This window comes from Choloepus didactylus, chromosome 11 (genome assembly GCF_015220235.1).
Source record: "Choloepus didactylus isolate mChoDid1 chromosome 11, mChoDid1.pri, whole genome shotgun sequence".
NCBI classification, from domain to species: Eukaryota; Metazoa; Chordata; class Mammalia; order Pilosa; family Megalonychidae; genus Choloepus; species Choloepus didactylus.
This window is the reverse complement of record NC_051317.1, coordinates 78727504-78751383: the sequence shown is the minus strand read 5'-3', so window position 1 is coordinate 78751383 and position 23880 is coordinate 78727504. Positions and strand designations below refer to the sequence as shown.

General features: G+C 34.2%; 1 protein-coding gene across 4 annotated transcripts in view; it reads left to right on the top strand.

Moving 5' to 3' along the window:
* Nucleotides 1-23880, top strand: part of ARL15 (ADP ribosylation factor like GTPase 15) — a 446531-nt gene that overhangs the window by 235305 nt on the left and 187346 nt on the right. For 2 of the 4 annotated variants that reach the window (XM_037798771.1, XM_037798773.1), the window contains exons 6-7: nt 7796-8004; nt 8351-9703. In XM_037798771.1, coding sequence (XP_037654699.1) covers nt 7796-8004; nt 8351-8566 — 425 coding nt within the window. In that variant the 3' untranslated portion in view covers nt 8567-9703. Of the gene's footprint in view, nt 1-7795; nt 8005-8350; nt 9704-23880 lie in introns of those variants that run through there. The other 2 variants (XM_037798774.1, XM_037798775.1) reach the window with 2 other exon arrangements.

The window sequence follows — 23880 nt, the reverse complement described above, 5'->3', positions numbered from 1 at the left end:
AGAACTCCCAAAGGTTGATACATTTCATTATAAAGATCTATCTGTTACTGGCACCACCAATCTCATTACTGAGTAATTGTCAAGCTCACAGTAGCAGATGCAAGTTTTCCAAAATTCTAGTTTTTGCTTGAAAGCAAATTTTATCATTGGCAACAAATACTATCAGTTGTTTTCCTTGAAGTGTCAGGCTTACAAATTCATTTTTGAAAAAAAAATATGACTGAATAATCAGTTTGTCAGCTGAAATTTAAAGTAAAAATGTAGTTCCATAGAGAAAAAAACTAGTTTAGTTCAAACTCAGTCACATAAGCGCTTTTCTTCAAAACTACCATGTACTTCAGTATGTAGCAGAAATGCTTTTTGCATACTTCTCATTATGTCACACTGAATATAAAAAAGATGTGTTCAAGAGTCAATTTAATGTAACTAATAATTTTCACTGCTTTATTAAGGGCATTTGTATGGAAAACTGCCTACCCCCACCCCCACCCACCTCGAGTAGGAGGCAAGGAAGAATACAGTGGTGCTACAATACCTCCATGCATGATAAGGTGCTAACCGTTTTACTCACAGTCGCTTTTACACCATCAGTGAAAATGTCAACACAGTGAAAAGGGCAAATAATATCATAGTATAATTGTGGAAATGGTTTTGATCTCCTGGACTTACTGAAAGGGTTTTGAAAACCTCCAGGGTCTGGAACCACACTTTGAGGTCTGCTGCTTAATATCAGCAGTCTCCTGCCCTAAAGTATGTAGGTACTGCATAAACAAAGTCTTGTTTCTTTCTTCCACATAATAATAATTGTACTTTCTGTGCTTTTTACTACTGAGCCATGGGGCTGTCCTCAAAACCTAGTCAAAGGGCCCAAATTAATATGTACATGCTATTCTTTGGGTAGCTGAAGGAAGCCTTTTTTGTGTCCTGCCCATAGCCTCATGTCCATGAGCACCAATTTAACTTGCAGCTGTTGGTACCTTGGATTCTCTGGCTGGGGGCTTTCTGGCTGCTGGAGCCTGGTCTGCTTGGGTGCCTTGGGCAAACTGGAAGAGCTGGGGAATTAACGCCCACCCTTTTAGTCTTCAGCCAACCATTACTGGGGAGTCTGTTGATAAAGACCCCAATTCCTTCAACCCTAGTACCTAACCAAGCTCTGGTTATCCACAGGGATAGAAGGCTCGATAGCCCTCCTTTTGTGGTTCTCTTTCTCTATCTTACTTCCCCACTCTACCACTAGTGTTTCTTGCATTTACCTCCCAAATAAACTACTTGCATTCCTGTTTCTGTTGTAATCCCAAAGAAGCCCAAGCTGTTGGTTTCCTTTTATATGTTTCCTTTGCCTTATAGCCTTTAGAAGAGGGAAGAACTTCTTCCTTTTTTAATTCCCCACAGCATTTTGTCATGGTAGATTTTTATTATATGCTTTAATAAGCTGATCTCCGGCTCCATGCAGTTAGCCATATTTGCATTATTGCAAAGGGCATTTGCTTATTCATTTTTAAGATTTATAAATTCTGGAGGCTTGGCAGTTTTGGCCTTTGGGAAGCTCGGGTATCAGTATATGGAACTGTCCACTGTAAGTGCTAACAGGCAACGAATAGTAGACAGGGCACTTAAGAAAAACAAGCCATCCATATTCTGTGTTCTAACTAACCATTTACTTGTGTCTCCAACTCAGTCTTCGTAGTTCATGGTCGTTCTCTTCACAGTGTCCCACCTTCCACCTGTTCCTATTTTCCTTTTAGCTTATGTTCCCTTACTCCAGTGGAATGCCTTTCCTCCTTTTCTCCCCAGTTCTTCAAAGCCCATGGGCAGCACATCTCTTAAGGGTACATATTCATTAAATAGATCACTTGGTCTATTGCCATTCCATTGGAATCTCTTGTACAGTCTCTGGGAAGCAGCTCCACGCAGTGGAAAAGAACACATGTCTTTGGAATCAGAAAATCCATGCTTTGAACCCTAGATCTGTCACTTATTAGCTGTAGGCTTGGACCAAAGTGCTTAACTTCTCTGTCCCAATTTCTTCACCCATTAAATGATACTGAAGAGTAAAGGGTAAAATGAGATATGTATATGAACACCATACAAGGTTAGGTTAGGTGTAGTAGGTGATGCATATGTGTTAAAAGTCTTTTGTTTCTTATGTGAGTGTTCACAGCAGATCTTACTGTGAGTCTGGGAACTTTGGTCTCCTAACTCAACACTTTATCCACTGGTCCAGTAGTGGTTCTTTGGTCCCATACTTTTAAGTAAAGTGTTTTCTGATTCCTTGAAAAGCAAAATAGGGCAATACCCTTCCCTCAGAGAACTTGACTTAGTCTTTTTAAGTTTTTTTTTCACTTTGTATTGCCCATTTAGGGAGGGCTTAATTTACTTTAATATATTTTACCTTTTTGTATGTGGGAGGGGCTTAGATAATGTATGTTCTAATTCTTCATGAATTCCTAGTATTCAGTTTTTTTTTTTTTTAATAAGATTGAGTCTGTTTTATAGAAGATGAATCAAAGGAACCACCAATCACAAAGGTTCCATAGATGGGAGGAGTAAAAGGGAGTTTAAAATTGTTATTTCTTTCTCCCCTTTCTTTTCCTCCTCCCTCTCTCTCCTTCTCCTCTTGGAACATATTCTCCTCATTCTGGAAACCAAATTCCTTCTAAAGTAATAATGGTGAGGTCACCTTTGTTCCAGGCTGCACCCTTCACTAGGATTTGAAGACGTATTTGCAATTCAGGTTCTCCAAAACTGGCTTAAATCTCTACCCGTAGTTTTTGGGTCTCCAATCCTATTAAGTTTTTCAGAGAGAAAACCCCTTCCTTTACAATTTCTTAATACTGTGGTAAGAGGACAGAAAGAGATGACAACCTAATACTCGCATGCTGACTCTATGTCCTACCCTAGGAGGCTGACAGTAGTGGTGGCCTCATCCTGGTGAGCCTGTAGTAAGGCTCTTTGACAGTTGCCTTCTGGGAAGCCATCTTTGGACAAGGGTGACTGCAACCGCTCCTATACCAGCAAGACCCCTTCTTAGCATTGTCCTATTTGGCTTTTGCTTTCATAGATAGGATTAGATCCCTATAATTGCTCTTGTTTTGCTGATTTTTGGCAGTCACTCATGTTATCAGTCACTTATGGAAGTATCTATAATGGCAATATCTAATACATGTGGACACTAGCCATGTGTGGCTTTTTGACTTTAACTTTAAAAAAATTTGAATTAAATTAAATTTAGAAAATTCAATTCCTCAACCACATCAGCCAGATTTCAAGTGCTGAATAGCCACATGTAGCTAGTGGCCACCATATTGCGGAGCACAGGTGTAGAATATTTTCAACATCACAAAAAATTCAACTGGACAGAAATCAGATTTTCCATAGGGACAACTCTGAGCAGCTGTGTTTATTGTTGACACTTGCAGGATCCTTATTATTTTTTAGTTCATTGTGTCCATCTTTCAAAGAACAACTCTTAAGGAACTTATCCACAGACTTTTAATTTAGCATAAGGGATCTTAGCATCCTTTTGGTTGAAAATAACAAAATAGTCTCCTAAAATTGAGTAATAGGAATTTACTGTACTCACAAAATAAGGATTCCTTAATATGATGTAGATGGTTGGATCTGCTACCCAACAATGATCTTGATTAAGATCCCAGGCTCTTTTTGTCTTCCTTGTTTTTTTGTGGTTTTTTTCTTTCTTTCTTTTTTTTTTTTTAATTTAATTTTTTTTTTTTACACACATCTCTCTTTTTACTGAAGAGGAAAATATTTTCCAGAAGCTCACAGAGACCCTTTTGGTAGAACTGGGTCATATGTCCATGATGCTGCAAGAGAGAGATTGAAAAAGGAATACTGGCATTTTAAACCTATGTAATAGTAGGCTGGCTCTGCTGATAAGGAAAGAGCAGCTCTGAAGACAGAAATTTTTGTGTTTTGTTTACTGTTGCATCTAGGATTGTGCCAGGTGCTCAGTAAATTTAAGTGAATGAGTGAATGAATGAAAAGTGAGAGAATGTTTTTGAGGTCTGTAATGTACCACAGAAATGAACTGGATTCGTAGCTGTTTGACTGCCAGATGAGTTTTTAGATTCCAAGCGTTCTTTACTAACTTTTAGTAAGGCAGTATCTGACCTTTGGTAATTAGGACATCTGGCAACACCCTCCACTCAATCCCTCTACTAATGAGAATACCCCTTTGTTTTTTAATCTAAATGCACAAAATATAAATCACATTTGAGTTTGCTGTTAATTTCATTTAACAATTGTATTGTAAATGGCACCAAACGTAATTATCAGTTATTAGAATAAGAGGGCTTCAGAGTCCTGTTAGATATGTTTGTTATTCCATTTGGATTTGGGCTGTGGGTTAGGAATGTTGGCATGTGGGCATCAAACAGGTGTTTCTAACCTTCCCATTGTGCTCACTTTCAAAGCACATGGCAGCTGAGTTGCTGTGCAGCTGGGTTAATGATACATCAATTTCTAATTTAAATGTGGTGACTAAACTGTGGTTCACTAGGCTGAACTGAACAACTGTGTATCACCCTTCACCCCATTGCTCGTTTCCTTCGCCTTGATCCGTGTTTAGGCTGCTGCTGACTAAAGCCATTGTTCAGAAAGCTGAACTAGAATTTAGAATTCCAAGCTCAGTGTTTGTGATGAAAGTTAGAAATGCTAAGACTGGGCAGTAGACTGTGTAGTAGAAGATTAAAGAAAAGGCTCTTTTCATTATTATTAATAATGTATTATTCATATATTATCATGTAAGGGACATTTTTAAAATTTATAGCATTTCTCTTTGGGTTTGTTTCATCCAAAATGTATTTCCAGATACATTTTGTGTTCTGAAATGTATCAAATGAAAATAGTTTCTTGTTGAAAGAGATGACTACATGAGTTGGACTTCAGTGTTGTTTCCAATAGACAAGCTCCATTAAAAAATACAACCTATTTTCTTCTCTTTATACTTGGCTCTCTGGGCATCATCTAACACTGTGCTCTCTGATAAATTTATAGGCTTTAGTGTAATTAGTATTATTTTGCAGGATTTGAGGATCTGAGTTAAGGGGAATAATGACTTTCTAAAAATCCCTTATAGGACCTAGCTTAATGCCTGGTATAGAGTAAGTGCTTAATAACTACTTACTGAATTAATTGGTTGGGGAATGTTCTTGGAGATATTCCCAATCTGGGCATTAATATGTAAAGGTACTTAGGTACTTTTTTATTCTAACTGGTTCCATTTTTTTCCTCCTATCTTATGTGGTAGTAGAATTTTTTATTTAGCCTCATCGTCTCTGGTCAATGATACCTCTCTTTCAAGCTTATTAGACCTAAATATACTTTTAGGTGTGTATCCTTGTGCAAGTTACCTAATATTTTAGTGTCTTTGTTTCCTTATTTATAAAATGAGGAAACCTCATGAGACTGTCATGGGTAAATGAGTTAATACATGCAAAATACTGAGAGCAACCATCATTTCGTATCAGAACTAAACTTGTTCAGTTGCAACCAGTCAGCTGTGTATACAAAAGCATGACAAAAACCAACGAAAGCATTCTGTGAGCATTAATTGGCTCTATGGCATTTATAGTAAAGAATATTGCATATATTCTTATGTGAAAAGTGTATGCTACATACCCTTTACATTAGTAAAATTTATAATAAACATTTGTATGACTGCATATTATTTTTGTTGTTGTTATAAACATTTGCCACTGGGTTAACACTGTGTCCACTTTTCTTTCTTTGGCTTATAGTGTCTGGATGTTGCTTGTAGCAGATACTGTTGGTCTCCCACCCAGATCTCCTTTACCGAGCCAGTGCACCCATCTTCCAGCTGCTGCAGCTGTTGGCTAGTAATGACTCACACCTGTACCCTTCTCCAGAGGCCTGCCCTTGGAACCCAAGGGTACTGCCTTGGGAACTGCCTCAACAAATTATGTTTAGGAGATTATGAGATCACAACATACTCCCTCCTCTTCCCCATGGGTGGCTTATAGCCAGTGACTTTAAAGAGGTATAACCCTCTTGTCCCTGGACTGGACAACCTCTTATGTTCAATCTATATTCTAGAGCTCCTTGCATGATCAAACTAAGGCTAGATTTCTGAAAGCACGTCTTTGCCTACCTTCTTTCCCCATCCTATCTTGCTTTTTTCATTCTAGGTTTCTCCTCTTGGCACTCCCTCTATAAAGCAGGTAAACAAGAAACCCCATCTCAGTTTCTGCTTCTATTGCACTATTCATTATGCCTGGAAGAAAGGAAGTTCTTAATAACTGGTAGCTGATTTATTATTCATTTTATTCTTTTATGAGACTTGCCCTGCTCTGGATTATATGTCTCATCTGTTGCTCCAAGAGTACCTAATGAGTACCTCTATTGCAGCACTCATTCCAGTGTTTTATCATCTTTGGTTTTTCCTCTTGTATTTCTCCTGGAAGAATATGAGCATCTCACTATCATGCAGTGGCAGGTTGGCTCTACAGGGTGAAGAAAAGCCCTAATTTGTAGCGTTTTCTGATTTCCATGATGAAAATACCCCCATTGTGTCCAATTTCAAGCTACCAATATGATATGACTGAACACAGAGTTGGGAAGAGATGCATAAAATTGGCTGTTGCCAAGTCAGTGGGTACCAACTCATTCTCTACTCTTCATATCCCTCTTGTATCCCCTTGGTGCAGTTTATCAAACATAGGAGCTAGATGTTCAATAAATGACTAAAATGTAGTTATTGGTTAAGAGTTGATTGTGTGCAATAATTTAATGGAATTTCTAGATTTCTAATTTTTCTTATATAACCAACAATATACCCCCACCTCCCTTCTCACCTCCTCCCTCACCTCCCCTGACACATATATGGCCCATGGTATTCATCAATCAGAGTAAAATAGTGGTTGTCATGAGGTAGTGGGAAATGCCCATGTCCTCCTTGGGCAGCTTGTTAATTAACTCAAGCTAACACAATTTTGTGATTTCCTGGTACATGATTTGGGGATCAGTCACTTCAGCTCTCTCGGCCTCAGTTTCCTTTGAGGTTCCTTCCTCGCCAAAGTTCTTTCCTAGTCTTAAAATTCATAAAGCCTATTTAATGTGTAATTTCATTTCCTCATCAGTTCACTCAAAAAAAAATTGAACTTTGAGTTATACATTGTGCTAGATATTGGAAATACAAAGAGGAATAAGATGTGGCCCCGAGCCCATGAGTGTCTTTCTTATAGTCTCATAAACAGCATGAGTAAGCTCATTACCTTATATTCTTTTATATTCTTCCCCATGGATTATAAACACTAATGGGTTTAAATAAATGTATGTACCAACCAGGGTTTTAACCCTTTGCACATTCCAGCACTTTGAGACGCAAAGTTTTGTGCTAATAGTTTTAACTGTCTAGATGAAATTAAGCAAGGCTGTTCTGATCAGTAAGCAGTTCTATTAGAAATAATCACCAAGTTAAAGCAAATGATATGGAAATAAGCCTGGATGAATGTTGAGTTTAAATCTAAGAAGAACTCATTCTGGTTCTTTTGTCTCATATTTTGAAAAGAAAGTCATGAAGATTGGCTCTCAAACCTTTGTATTCTCCTTCATATCCCCCAATTGGCTCCAGTGCCTTCTCTGTTCTCATCCACCTTGATTTCTGTCTTTTCTGAATTCCTGTTCCACTCCGTACCACAGAGTTTTGCACTTCATTTTTTAAAGCTACATCGTTTCCAGTAGGAACAGTCATTGGGAACATTTTTCACTTGCTGAAAGCTATTTTTTAAAAGAGAATTTGTTTTGTTTTTGACAGGGGCTGATAATATCCGGAAATACTGGAGTCGCTACTACCAAGGATCTCAAGGGGTAATATTCGTATTAGACAGTGCCTCTTCAGAAGATGATTTAGAAACTGCTAGAAATGAACTGCATTCAGCTCTTCAGCACCCACAATTATGCACTCTACCCTTTTTAATTTTGGCCAATCATCAAGACAAGCCAGCTGCTCGCTCAGTACAAGAGGTATGTCTTATTAATGTGACAACTCTTTTGTCTACCTGTGTTTGTCGGATTTTTGCTGCCACATCAGAATCTGGAAAGATGCATAAAATCAGGGGTATACTGGTTAAGTTGTTTTCAACGTGAAGCTCTAGTTTTCTTAGAAAGCAGGAAGTCTGTACCAGTCCGATAGAAATTCTTGTTTTTATATCTAACTCCACTTGGAAAGCATAGATTGTCTTTTAACTGCTTAGCATAAGTTAGATGTATCTGGACGTTTTCCTCATCTGTTTTGAAGGGCTGAAGTCCTGGTTATTTAACATTTTTTTTCAACCCACCGCCTTACTTAGTTCATTTTCTTCTTCTCCAGCTTTTCAAGGAACACATCATGCGTATTACCATGCATCACTTGTGCTCAAGTGTAGTGTTCTTGTCCCTCTTAAATGCTCACTATTGGCAGAAAGCAGTGGGTTCTCTTCGGCAATCATCTGGGCTAAAAATTGATGTCTTACCTTGCAAGTTCTATGTCATCAAATATATTTTAAAATATTTTAATATGGACCCTCCCTTTATCTTTTTAATTTAAATTTTCATAGATTGTATTTTTCCTGTAAAAGCATGTGACTAATTCTGGGCAAATCATCAGTGTCTTATTCAGCAGAGCTTCTGAATTATGATACTGAATAGTAGGATATTTGAATAGTTTTAAAACTTGATTTGTAGTGAATTATAACCTTACATACGGTGAAATCAAAACTTTTGATATATTCCTTACACCTTAACTTTCAGGATGTATTTTTTGGAAAAACATATCTCACTAAAGTGACTTTGGAATAAGATGATTAATAAAAAAGACATTGATTGCCCTTTGTGCTAACGCCAGACCTCTCCCACATTTAGTGTGTGACCCATGGGTAAATAGCTTTTTCCTAGCACCTGGCTTCTCACTTGTAAAATGGGAATAATGCAATTTATTATTATAAGTGAGTAGGATTATTTTAGATAATTTACTTTGAAGTTTAAAGTACTAAGTAGAAGAGGTACTGTATGTAAAGAGTTTTCATTTGAGTTTTAGAAAAGTAGTAAAGAAGGCAAGGGCCTTTTATCAAGCAGACAGAGCTCATGTTTATCTTTAATTGTCTCATTCAGTATTAAGTAGTTAGCACTTTTTTCCCTTATAGATTTTATAAATGCCTTATAGATAATATTAAGTAATTAAGATAAAAGTAGCAAGAAAAATCCATTCAGAGAGGCATTATTGTTCAGCACTGTAATTGTGGTGCCTCTTCTTAAGACCTTAGGCAAATCTTAATTTCTCAGCATCAGTTTTTCTGTCCATAGAATGGACATTATAATATGTAATTGTGGGTAGTTATGACTATTAAATTAGTTTATGATTATAAATGCTTTGCTGAAAATGCACTGTTATTCTGCTATGCATTGTGGAAAATATAATAGATGTACTATATATGTATTATATCCATATATGATATGACATGTACATGTCTATAATATATGATATATAATAATATAATACAAGTCGCATTGTAACTTAAATCACTTCATTTGAGTTATATGCAATATCTGAAAAGAGTTTTTTTTTGCTTTTAAATTTAAGAAACTCTGTTTTCCTTAGGCATCATATGGTTGCCACTATTATGTTCTTTAAACCTAAACTAACATACAACTCATGGTAATCCTCAGTAGGAAATAAAGACTGTGACATTAAAATTTTTGCAATTAATTTCTTCTGGGTTTGTCTTATGTGTGTTGACTGGCTATTTCTTGAAGGAAAAGAACAAATATCTTTTTTTCCTCTCTCTGTTTATGAAAGTGTTGGAATTCATCTTTTAGTAAGGCAGAGACTGTAAATATAGAGTAGTCACAGATATGGTTTGAAAATGATCCCAAACTTTTATACTGGAGCGTATGTGACTTTGCCCTTCCTTTTTATTTATAGACAGTATAAATGAATTTTCCTCAAAATTGTTGCTGTTAATGGAATTCGCAAATACCAATTTGAGGACTGCTTCAAGTAAAGCAGTTTCCTTATAATTACATAAATGCACACCAAGCAGGTGCATGTTAACATTTTAGACCTCTTTTAATGGGAAATATGGGCAAATTGCATTATAGGTCTTCTTGAAGTTTATGGAAACATGAAGTGCTCACACTTACTTAAGGTTTGATAGAAAAAGAAACAAGCTTTCTATTTTTCCCATTGCTTGATCACAAAGATGTTTCTCTGTAACATTGGTATAATGTCTTGTTGAAATACTCTCAGGAATGTTTTAAGAATTAAATCAATACCTTATTGTTAGATAAAAATGGAGATGTGAAACTTTTTGGATAAACAATAGCCTCAAAGTGGTTGGGGGCAAGTGCCAATAGAAGAGGGGCAGAAGACTGAAAAGTGAGCCAAATCATATATTACTTGAAATATGTGTAGAAATGGTCATTTTTAAATTATACTTTCTTTCATTGTCATAGAAGTATTAAATGCTCAGTATTTTATTCATTCATATTTGCTGGTTCATGTGCTATTTGTGGAATTTCCAAATGCCAAAATGGTGTTTTGCTCTGCAAAGTACTTGTGAATTTTTGGCAAAATTCTACTTTTTCAGAATCAAGGAAGATGCAGAAAATGCATTCATTTTATAAAAAAGCAATTATTTGATGTAGTTAAGAAAAATCAAAGGGTCATAAAGGCTTATTGATTCTTCCCCTCCTGGCAATAAAATAGTTAAATTCTGTGCTTAATTCATCATGCAAAGATTGTGTGCTTATTTATCCTGTCACTGGAGTAGAACTTCAAGAATTCACTTGTCATTTAATGAGGATATCAGGATATTGTTGACTTGAGAAGCCAGTGAAATCCAAAGGAGAAACCTGAATTTTCATTGGCATTCCAAAAGAGGATGAAAATTGTCAGGGAGTCAGAAATTTATTCCCCCTCTTTGTATGAGTTTTGATATGTTTGTGTAGATCGCTGGGTTAAGAAAGGAAGACAATAGTTAAAATTACTATGTAACCCACAGACAGAGGGCAACATGCCCAGTTGTTTTGTTGTCCTTTCAGAATGCAAGTGTAATCTTGCATATTGCATAGTTTCCCTTTCTGTAATATACCTGGTGATGACCTGTGTTTAACTCAAAAGAATTTTAAGAGTTTTTGTCTTGAGAATTGATAGTGAAAACTTGTATTTTTTTAAACAAATAAGCATTTCTAAAAAATTATCAAAACACTGGGAAAAAGAACACCCTTTATATACTGTCTGAAAGCCAAGCAATTCTTGCAACAGATGTTTGTTGTATTCACTTTTGGGGGAAGTGTGGTTACCACAGTTTTCCAAAATTTACTCAAATCAAGTACTTTTCTCTATAGAAAACATACTATAAAATCTATAATTATGTCAAGTGGTCCACATGATTCATCAGGGAAAATTCTGGTCTAATTTAAATGTTAAAGCTCTAAGATGAGAAATCTTAAGAGTAAAAGGTTCGATTTTTTTATTTGTATTGAATTGTAATTGTATCTAATTTGTTTTAAAACTTCCATAGGAGAGCATACTTCAGTTCTGAAGTTATTTAGTAGATCAGGAGGATTTTATGAGAAGTTAAGTTGATATAGTAGCCAATAAATATAATCTTATTTTCCCTTTACGCAGTTGCTGACTGTGATTCTCTTACCTCCTAGTTTTTTTAATCTTATTTTTGTTTTATTGGGTATTACCATGTCTTATAAAAATGACATATTTTGTTACATGGAAGAAACAGTCCATCTTTTCAGTGGTGTCATCTGATGTAATATTTGTCCATATCCCCAGTCCCAAAGTATTTAACTTTTTTTAGAAATAGTATATCAGAATACTGTGTTAATACTTGTCAAATATTAAAGCAAATATTAATTGAAAAATATGGAAACTGTGAAACAGATTTTTGAAGGGGAATTATCAAGTCAAATGACTGTTTTGTATGATGGTTCATTAAATGTATATGTAGTATGGGAAAATCTAGCTCCTAAATTTACCTTAAGGTTAAAATTTGCAATTGGGCCATTTCTCAATTGTCATGCATTTGTAATTAATTTTGTTATAACTTAGTTATATTTAAAAACAAGAGAATATGAATGTGAGAAGAGGATTTGTTAGTATTTTTATAATGATGTAAGCATTAATGGCTTTTTTAAACCATGTTTTATTTGGTGTTATAAATACTCAGATTGTTTTGAATAATATATTCAATATTCAACTTGTCATGAATACTTTATCTAGTTCTCACTTTTAAGTCTGTAGACATCTTCTGGAAGACAGTGGTAGTATGTGTTTTTATGATATTTAACTATTACATTTGGCTTTAATTACTTCTTGTTTAGAGATATTATTTCTAAACAGTGCTATTTCTTTTTCCTCCAGAGGTTCAGAGAGAGTTTTGAAGTATTGAAATTTTTGCACAATCAGTAAATAAATAAAATATAAATAAATACAATATTTATAAACAAATATTTAAAATATAAAATATAATTGTAAATAAATCTCTGGTTTAAATTTTTTATTTTATGTATATTGCTTGACAACATCTTCTGTGACTTTACATGACAAATCTTTTGTTAGAGACTGCAAAGCATTATTTAAACCACGTAAAATTCTTTGCTTAATTTAATATTATTTTTGGTATATGGAGAGATACATGTGTTTGTTTGTAAAATAATCATTGGAAAGTGCCATATATTTAAATCTTAAGACTCTTCCAAGTATCTTGACCTGCCTTTTGGCAGCATTCTAGAATTCTGATTTTGATTTCACATAGTAAGTGTACATACCTATTGTGTGAGAAGTTTGAAAACTCCCTTATGGGACATATTCTTATTTTTAAATGATATGAGATACAAATTATTTTCTGTCTCTTCCTTACAGATGTACTCCTTTTAGACGCTGTTACAGTTTATTCTTGGGGAAACAATGAGAGGGTTTGGGAGTCAATGTTTCACTGAATGACTAGTTATCTCCTGAACATATTTACTAACTTGGAAGAGAAGCTAAAATAGCAATCATTTCATTAGTTAGTTACAAAAGTATCATTATTGTAAATGTTTAACAAGCAACTTTTAGCACAGAATACCAAAACATCTAGAATATTTTATTTAATGTACATTCATACACTTTCCCCTTTTTATATGTGTTCCTGGAGAAAATTAACTTGTGTACTAGTTTCACTGATTGTAAATCTAGCCATTGTGTTCTCACTGTCTTCCCTCTATATGCCTATGTCTCTTGTATCCATCAGGTGATTTTATGAGAATGCGTCATGTCCACTGAAAACTAACAAAATTCCCGTTAAAAAATATGTTACATAAGAAAGATCTTTTCTATCAAGAAAATTATTTAGGTGGGGTAAAAAAGTAAGACATTTCAAAATTTAACCAGGCACATTCAAAAAAATGATTCATTATGTTCTCTTATAAACCTCCATCCCTCCCCACATTCTTCCTTATATTCAGTCGCATTCATTTCTTTTATGCAAAGCTGGCAAATTTTGAATGCTCTTTCAATTCTTACCCTTTCCACATCTGGGCATTTCCTTAAGACTCTTCCAGGTATCTTGATCTGCCTCTTGCCGCATTCAAGAATAGTGATTTGATTTAGCACAGAGTAGTATGCACACCAAGTGTGTCCTCCTGCCTCTAGAGGACTTCTCAGTGCTTCCTAATTGTTTCCATCCCCAGATTTCTCCTTTCTCCCTGTTCCTCAACACAGAGCAGAAAAATGAAAAAAAATCCAATCTATTTTTTCATATCTATAAAAACCAATGCTATCTTGGAATTTCTTCTGCAATCAAGTAAAACTCCACAGATCTTAGATGTTAATATGCTTCATAATTGGATACCATTTTCTCACACTCATCTACCCCTCAAAATTCCTGTTTTAGGAAAACCACCTCAAGATTATACATCAAATGAGTAAGTCTTTCTGAATGCCTGTGGCAGAGTTAGGCGTCCCCTTTCTGACTTCCAGGGATACCCAGGGCTTACCCTAATATTAGCATTAAGATTACGTATTAATTTTTTTGTCTCTCCCCCAAGATTGAAAGCTCCTTGAAGGGCAGCAATTATAGTTTCTTTATGTCTCTGTGCTCAGTGTATGTTGGTTGACTGAGTCTTACCACATTCTTTCCTACTTGCTTAAAACCATCAACTTTATCCAGAGTTCCTCACTATCTCTTTACCAAGTCCAAATCGTCTGTTTCCATCCTTTAATATAAAAATTTTTCCTTTTCATCTACACCAAACCTGACTCTGAATATTGCTCATGAATCCCACTTTCCATGCATCCTTACCACTTGAAGTTTTCAGTAATTTTTAAAAAGCTTTAATTTGTTAATTTATTTACAAATCCTTTTTTTTTTTTTTTCCATGTAATTTTATGTGCTTACATTTTTGTTTGTCCACTTGGGAACCTTGGATAACAGCATACCTGATTATTTTTTCTTCCCAGTATTCATTAAAGAGAGCAGGTGGCAAGACATCTTGACTGAACAATATTCTTCTTTTTCCCCGAAGTTTTTAATAATTACCTGTATTTTAACTGTGTGGAGTTTACTTCATTTTAACATAGCAAACAGTCTTTTACTGATTGGATTTCTTATACAGGTACCGTGGTATATAACAAAATTGTATGAGAACATAATTGAGATGGTTTTAAAGCAATGAATTCAATGGAATAAAAGCAAATTTAGCTTTTAAATAATAAAATTGTTTACCAGACTAGTGCAATTTAGAAATACTTTTTTAAGTTCTCATATTTAGCACTTTTTCTTATATATTTAAATATTTTACAATAATGAATCATAACTAATAAAGTTAGAGACTGATTTTATTCAAACAATATTAATTTCCTTAATCTGGGTCTTTTTTTGAACTAATATGTATGGTTGTTGTAATGGTAAAATTCATCCTTTATTTCAATTTTGAATTTTTCTAAAAACGACTTTCATAAACCCTCATTTAACCGAGTCAATGGATGATTTTGAGACAGAAGTTTATATGGTACCATTTCTTTGGGCCTCAGTTCTTTTTATTTATTTATTTATTATTTGCAAGAGAAAACTCAGTCACTATACATTCCATGGCTTGCAAAGTTAATAAAACATTTGTTGAGTTAAATTAATTTGAAAATAGACACACAGGTAGTCTTAGTAAGGTGCTTTGAAGTTAGAAAGCACAATAAGTGTTGATTATTATCATTATGATAATTATCATTATTATTATTACACAGTGTCTGCTTAAAAATACCCTTGGTTACTCTGACATAGCTGAGACTAATGAGAAGGGATTTTATTCGGAATAAGAATTTGAGACATAATATACTAAAGGCTTGTGGTTTTGTTTCATTTTGTTTTGTTTTAAGTAGATCAAGAGAATAGGTTTGTTGATTCTCTTCACTATAGAAAAATACTTCCTGGTGATTCTGTAATGCAGAAACAATGGAATTCATTTTGAATAGTTTGAATGTTTTCTTAAATAATCTCTGAAAAGATATGTCTGAGGAATAGGAATATAGATCTTCTTAAAAAGTCCTAAAAACATAGGCACTGATTTCTAAATAGTGAAAAAAACACCACTTGATCTCTTAGCTATTTCTTAGATGTGTAGAGCTCAAAATTATAATTTTACGTATTAAAAAGAGAAGAGCACCTAATTATGGGAAGAAAATACAAAAGCTTAACTAACTTATTGCAAAAATGAAAAATTGAATATTTTTGAAGTGATAAAAATAAATATAAGTAATTATATAAATTAACCAAGATAAGAATATCATAAGGAGGTTTCTTTTGATGATTCTTTGTAGAGTAGACTTCAGGATTAAGCAAAATTCCTTACAAGTGTTACAAAGATTGGTATCACAAGTACAGGGATATTTTAACAGGCAAATGTATGGAAGTTGAATGTGCCCCAGCCTCATAATCAGTAAGACATTAGTGACATGTCTGAAGAAGACATTCCCTAATATTATTGCAAATTAAGTAATAAAAGACCACAAGAGAATGAAAGAGAAGAGGTTCCTGGAGCCAATGAATTACAATTGACAACCTAAAGGCAGTTGAAGAACCAATTGCTAGAGTGATTGCAAAGCTATTCATAATGTGCAGCAGACAGAGCACACCAGAAAGCTGGAACAATGCCTTCAGTTCAGCAATATTGCTTCAAAAGAATGGAAAGAGGGGAACGGGAAGAACCACTGACCCTGAGACCAGTTTCCAGGCAGCTGCACAAACTATATACTGTAATTAAAGGTTTTGACCAGTAATCACAGCAAAGCCAGACTACAGAAAGTCTAGGGAACCAGCAACGTTTATAATAAGGCAGGCATCCTTAACTTAAAGCGTGGAAAAAGCAGGTAAGAAAACCAGTCCATTTCTGGCAGTGAGTTTGAAAAGCTCTGTTGTGTTAGTACGAATACGAAAATCACATATTTTTGGCCTTCTTCCTATAAGAACAAAAACATGTAATGAAAGGTACCTGCTTTCATCTTTTGAGATGAATAGAATACTCTGCTACTTAGAAACAGCATTCTCTCCTTGCCACTTTATTTTTTTTTCTTTACCTATAAATTGCATGTGCCTTTGATGAAAACAATTACCTAGACATGTGCAGTGGTACATATAATAGACTGAATTCACTTAGAAGTGGCCTCTCTCCCAATGTGCACAGACTGTTGTAGAAATGGACTAATCAACACCTGAGTAATTTGCCTGTAGAACCTCTTCTCCCTTCTGTTTACTGGTATCTAAAATCTCTCATTCTTTTTCTTGCTTTCCTAGTATCTCTTAGATAGAATTCCATATTTGGCCATGGATCTATTATTTAAATGTTCACCATAACCATTTGAGCATTTATATCTTGAGAAAAGGATTATCTGGTGGCATGATGAAGATTTTTAAGTACCAACAAGAAGGTGTCATCCAGAGGTCTAATGAAGAAAAATAGCAACTCACTTTGAATGTGGCACATTGTTTCCTCCAGACTGGGTCTGTTGTGGACTCTGCCCTGTTTGATTTCACAGTGTCTAATAGTGAAGTGGGTAATATCTTCTTTACTAGAAATTCTAAAATCAAAATTTAAACACACATACATCTTTGACAAAAAAAAAAGAGAACATTTACAACTCTCCTACTATGCAGCTGTGAAGGAGAAGAATGAAATGGGGTTTTATTTAGGCTTACAATTTATCATGTTCAAGTGTTTGGATTCATTTGTGCTAAGCACAATGCACCATAGATTGACTTTTGTTCATACCACACCTGAAATAAAATTATGGAGGTTTAGAAGAAAGCTTTGTAAAGAATGCTTAAAATACCTCTATAAAGTAACGAGAATCGTATTCATAAATGAGAAGTTAAACTACTTGAGACTTATGGGAAGAGGATTCTACATATGAACTGTGGAATAATTTGGAGATTGCATAGAACAATACAAGTTTGAGATGTAGAATTTGAAATATATCATTTATTTTTAGAATGCGGTTCTGACTAATAATTTGTCAAGCCAAAACAAGTCTTTTTTGTTATGGGCCAGAGTGGAAAATTTGTGTAACTTGTGTACAGTTTAGACAAGGAGAACAAAGAAATAATGAAATGAAAATAAGAGCTTGGCAGGGGAATCCTTAGAGAACAGCTGGTTGGAGAATTACAATTGATAACTGTGCTATAAAAGGAAGATGTTCTCTCATCATGTTTTAGCATATTGCATTGAAGACTAGATTGAATAATCATTAGCAGGATCCTGAAAAACAGACCAAAAAAAGATAATACCTTATGATAGAGGTATTAATTTATATGTATTAAATATTTGTTAGAATTTTCATGAGAAAGCAAATCATTGTGCCCAAATGCCTGGATTGCATAAAAGAACCCCTATATTTCCAAAACATAAGAACATATTTTCTTAAGGAAGAAGACCTTTCTTTTTATATAAAGATTTACAATTTACCCAGTTCTAGATTAGTGTCATATTTAAAGTGATACTTGTCAAAGTTACTGGAAAGTTAAGTCTGAGTATTTGAATTATTTTAAAGTGTGGGTAGAGATTCATAAATGTGAAAACGCTTGTCTCTGCATGTTTGGGCAATTTAAAAAAAAGATACCAACTTTCCATATTTTTATAGTAACTTCGATGTTTTTCTTTAATTAAAGTTTAAGTTTGGACATCTTTTTTTCCTAATTAACAATGGCTTTTTAGTGGCTTTTGTGTTAGGAAACAAATTAAACTAATTTCTTAAGTAAAAAAGAGAAAACAGACTAATTATTCTTTAAGATAAGACATGAGGTCACCAAATTGCTTGAGCAATGGCCTGTTGTGGTTAATAGAAAATTTTGATTAATATAACTATCTCCTTAACACTTTACCAGAAGGTCTTTTCTTCTTTTCAAAATATTAAAATCTTTTAACTCTATCAGCAGAGTTTTCTGCTTTAGGGAAATAAATTCTTTCTTAATGATTCTGAATCTTGCAGTGCTCCTTTTATCATGTAAAGCATTACTTGTAGCAAGATAAATGCAGAAAGCATAAAATATTTTGTTGAATTTATGCTGACTCTATTTGAGGCTAGTGACATTGCTTTTTTGATAAACCACTTGATATGATCCTATGTTCTTTTAATTTCATCTGTTAAAAATGGAATATAAAAATCCTAATTCTTGCAGTACTTCTTATTTGAATTCTAGTTAGTCAAGATTTTGCCATGTGATTCTTTATAACAATGCTGAACTGAAAAATGTGTGTTTTTAAAAATTGTTATATTTTTAAGATGTGAAATCAAGAGGCTGTTATTCCTGGTTTTCTTTCACAGAAATTCTTTTTTGAGTAACAACTCTTCTTCAACTCAGTTTCTTCAAAAGTACTCACAAGTTTTTAAAGAATTCATAATTGAGATTACTTGATGCATTTTGTTTCCATGAAATAAGACTATTTGGCTAATATGCTATAGAAAATTTATATCTGTCATTTTCATTTGGGTCTCCATGAACTATTACATAACCTTTAAAAATACATTTAATGTTATTTTAATTAATTACTTGAGTGATTAATAAAACCATATAATACAATTTTGAGAAAGTACAGAAAAGTATGCTATGAAAAGGAGTTCTCTTTTCTACTCCTATGTACTGTTCAACTCTAATTTACCGCTCTTGATCTCAAGTCAGCCTTCTTTATTACCAAACTTTGAATGTCAGAAGGTTGGAAATACCAGCTTCATGAATTTTGCTTAGCAGCATAATGAAATGTGAACTACGTATTGATGAATGTAATTTTCTTACAGATGATACTAAAATACTTGCATTAAAGTACTATAATCATTTCAAGAAAATGAATTTTAATAATTTAGTCTCTAAGTTGTTACCATAGTGTGAGTTTTAAACAGTTTATTGAGTCACATGAGGGGGGAGGACTTAGAGGAACCATATACTGTGATTTGTGATTGCATGATGGTATGTATCTAAATAGACAAACTTTGTGTAATTATTTAAATTATGAAATATTTCAAACATACAGAAATATACAGAGAATATATAACAGATAAACCCACTTTTAACACTTTACCACATTTGTTTCAGATCTTCTTAAAAAATCATTAACTGAATCATTAAAGATCATTAAAGATTCAGTTAAGCTCCTTTCCTTCCCATGTCATTTATTGCATCTTCTCTTCTTCAGAAGCAATTAATATTCTGAAGTTGGTGTGTATCTTTCCCAATGTACATTTTTATACTTTTACTACATATCTATAAGTAATATACAATAATGTTTGATGTGATCAAATTTATATCAATGGTGTCAAGCAAGGTATACTTTTTTAGTCATACTTCTTTCATTGTATTTTTGAGATTATCTGTATGATGCCTATAAATCTGTCTCATTCATTTTCACTACAATATTGCGTTCTAGGACATGACCATGCCATGATTTTATTTATTCATTTCCTTATTTGTAAAGTGTTAATACTGGATTTGGGGGATTATAAACAAAGCTGTCAATTAATGTCTTTGAGTATGTTTCCTTGTGTATATAGACATATGCAAGTGTTTCTCAAGTGTATATAGCAGATTTGTAATTACAAGCTAATAGGATATATGCATCTTTAACTTGACAGGTATGGGGAGAAATTTCCCTCGGTACCTTGGGTTTGGAGATGACAAACATTATGATTCTGAGATCAGACTGGCTTTATTTAAATCCTTTTTACTGTTCACAAGTAATAGAGGGCAAAAACCCTAATTTGTTTCCTTGCCTATAACTTGGAGATAGTACTAGAACTTACCTCACGGGGCATGGTGAGGGTTAAATGAGGACTTGGCACGTAAAGAAGGCTCAATCAGTATTAACTTTTACTCCCTACTTTCTTCCCTCTCCATCCAGTAGGGTTGTTATAGGAGTAAATGGTATGTTTTTAAGGCAATTAGAACTCTGCCTGGGATAAAGTAAGTGCTATGTGAGTACTTGTTAAACACACAAAAATGAAACAGAAAACAATCCAGCTTAGGCACAATATGTTTATATGCTCTTGAGTGTGCTTGAAGAATAAATTCCAAATACCCCTTTCCCCCAAAATCAAAGTAAAGCAAAAATCAGAGAAGACCTTACACAACCTTTACAACTTTTGTTAGATTATAAGCTATTAATTTATTTTACTTTCATTTATATATACGGTATTCTTGCAAGAAACTTTTTTTTAATCAACTGATAATATGCACTTTCCTCTTTAGTTGTGGGGAAACCAGGAAAACCAAATCCTTTTGTAGATTTCCACTTATGAAATTGGATTCTAAATCTAGTTCTTTAAGATGTTACAGATATATCATTCTGCCGTAATTTTCACATCAGTTTTGCAATACTGTTGTTAATAGCATTATCTTAAAAATAAAACTTACAAAGCAACTGTAGGTTGTTAAGCTTTGGAAAGCATAATAAAAATGAGGGAGCTGAGTGAACAAGGTACAGGCCTACCTGCAGGTTTCTGTGGCCTCTCCCAAACCCAGAAATCTGCCTTTTATAGCATGTCACTCGGCTGTTCTCACGATGTGATTGACAGGCTTTTTATTTCCTCTCTTTGAAGGCCCAAGAGGTCCCTTGGATTATTTTATTTTAGAGTATATGTTGCACCAATTCTTATATTCAGATTTAAATAGAATCTTCTCAAGCATTAAAGGTGGATTACTTTGCATTACTTTCATTGCTTTTCAAGTGTTTTCGGAAGCATTTAAGAGTCGTCCCCAGAACTGGATTTCCTGGAGTGTGTTTTCTTTCTGGGAAATTTTAAGGATTAGTTGTAGACTTTCCAAAAGTCTGAAGTTATCTAACCAAAAGGACTTGATTAAAACAAATTACTTAACAAAAAAAAAAGAAAGAAAAAGAAAACAGGGCAAAGGAGGAGGAAAACCCATCCTATCTCTGAATTCCTTATAATAAATCAGACCTGTGTGTGTTTTTAACAAAAATGAGGGTGTGCTTTTCTCCCCCTTCATTCTCAGTTTCTTTTGATCATTGATCTGGGTGACCCCATGCTCTGGGTTTTTTTTTCTTCATTTGACATGGACAGATTTTTGAAGTATAGCTCTCCTTTGGGAACCCCGGGCAGTTCCACTTGACTAACCTGTGATCTAATGAGCAGTAATGCAGGGTTACAGTGGCCATTTTGTTTGCTTTGAGGGAGGATGGCTAGACATAGTGGGAGAAAGGCGATGTCTGCAAAGAAAAAGAGAGGCAGGGTGATCGAACAGTGTGAAAAAGACTTGTTAGCCCACATTAGTTTGCCTGATTTACTTCACAACAGGTCAGGAAAGGCCAACAGCAGGGTTGTTAAATTGCAAAGTTGAAAATCCTGGTATTAGAAAACTTTCAGATCTCTGAAAGATCTGAAAACTGATTCCAAAGTTAGTTTTAACTCACACTTAAATTACATCAAACAGGGTAGCATCAAACTTTTCTTCAGTCTTATGTATATCTATGAAATAATATGTGCTCCTAGATTTTTTTTTTTTGGTGCTGCAACTTTTAAACATATTGATGTGGTTGGCCCATTTTACAATGAGCATGGATGTGAAAGAGAAGCCAAACACTGAGCAAGGTCGTTGCACTTTTTTATGCCCTATGTACAACCGTTAATGAGGTGCCTGTGCTTTCCATTTTGAAAGGCTATAAGAGTATGCTTGAATTCATATCAGGATAACCAGCAGTAGCGCTTTAATTTTTTCTCATGTATCTACTCTGAACCTGTGTCTGTGCATGCACGTGTGTTTGTACATGTCCTTCTGTCTTCCACCCCAAGATTAAACTAGTGTATTCTACATCTTATTGTTGTTTACACCTTTTAGACGAAAGAGAATAGATGGCTTACCAAAAAATACCCAAGTTCCTGTAATATTTTGCCCAGTTTAAATGTCTGTTATAGGAACCTAAAAGTGATGTCTTGAATTTTAATTTTTTCCTTCATATGCAAAGGAACTTTCAAGTTTACTACAAAAAAAGTGCAGTTGTTGATCACAACACTGCTTCTATTTGACTACCATTTCTGTAAGACTAGCCAATGGAAATCAGCTCCCTATGGGATTGAAGAACATTTGGTATTGCCAGCTTCTTGATTTTGTAAAAGAAAATGTGGTATCTAAAACCTTGTGTTTGAGATAGAAATGGAAACCAAACCAACATCGCAATATTATTGCATGATCATGACAGACATCATCTCAAGCTGCATCAGGGTTTGCTACTGCATCAGGGCTATAAAGTGTATGTAGACTTAAGTGTATGTAGTCTTTGTGTCATAAGAGTGCCCAGAACATGGACTGACCTATTGGTAAAGTCCTGATTCAGGTGTTTTTGCTGTAATAAATAGAATTTTGTCCAAAAGAATGAAGATATATTAAAGACCACCTATAGGCTCTAGGTAGTCTCTGAAGACTTGTCTGTAGAAACTGTCCTGTTTGTAGATATGCCAACCTATCTACAGATTGGCAAAAGAGACCTTCTCAAAGATGGAAGAAAACCTTGGTTTAGAATTTTAAATATATTTAAGTATTTTTAACAATTTATTATCTATTTAACAAGCAGCTTGTGTCCATTCACTCAAGCAATATTTATTGCACATTGACAATGTGCCAAGCACTGTGCAAGGAGATACAAAGATGATTAAGATATAGTCCCCTCCCTCAAGTCACCTGCACATAAGGGATAATTATAATATATTATGGTAAGAGCAAATGGATTATGTAAAAGATACATGTAAGAGAATGCTAAGAGGAACTAAAATTAATATGGACTAACATTCGTGTAGTGGAAAGTATGTTTCACATGCTTTATGTCAGGTAATTCTCCCAATAGCCCTAGAAAGCACAGTATTGTTGGTTCATTTGAGAAATGAAGGACCAGAGAAATAAAGTAATAAACTCTTACTTCCTGATCTGACTTGTGACCTGAACCCAAGTCTTTAGACTTCAAATCATATTTTCCTTTCACTATACCACAACGATCTCCTTTCATTGAATTTTTTAAAAAATAGCAAAAACATTTTATTAATTTGATTTTTAAAATATAATTAAATTTTCATTTTTTTACTTTGAAGTCTTGAATAAAATTTTTCTCTTTGGATGCTTCTTGCTATTTGGAAAGGCCCCAGCTGCCAATTTGCAGATGGGCCCTTTTACAAATGAGCTCAACTGAAATGAGAGTAATATATTGAAGAAACTAAGCCAAGTATGTTTTTATATATTTATGAAACAGAGTGGCTATTGTATTTCAACTACTTGAGGGAGAAAGCCTACTGATTTGAGCCTAACTTACTGTCCAGTCGATCTTTGTTTTTAGAAATAACACAAGACTGTGTTAGCTAGCTAATGACACCGAAAGCAA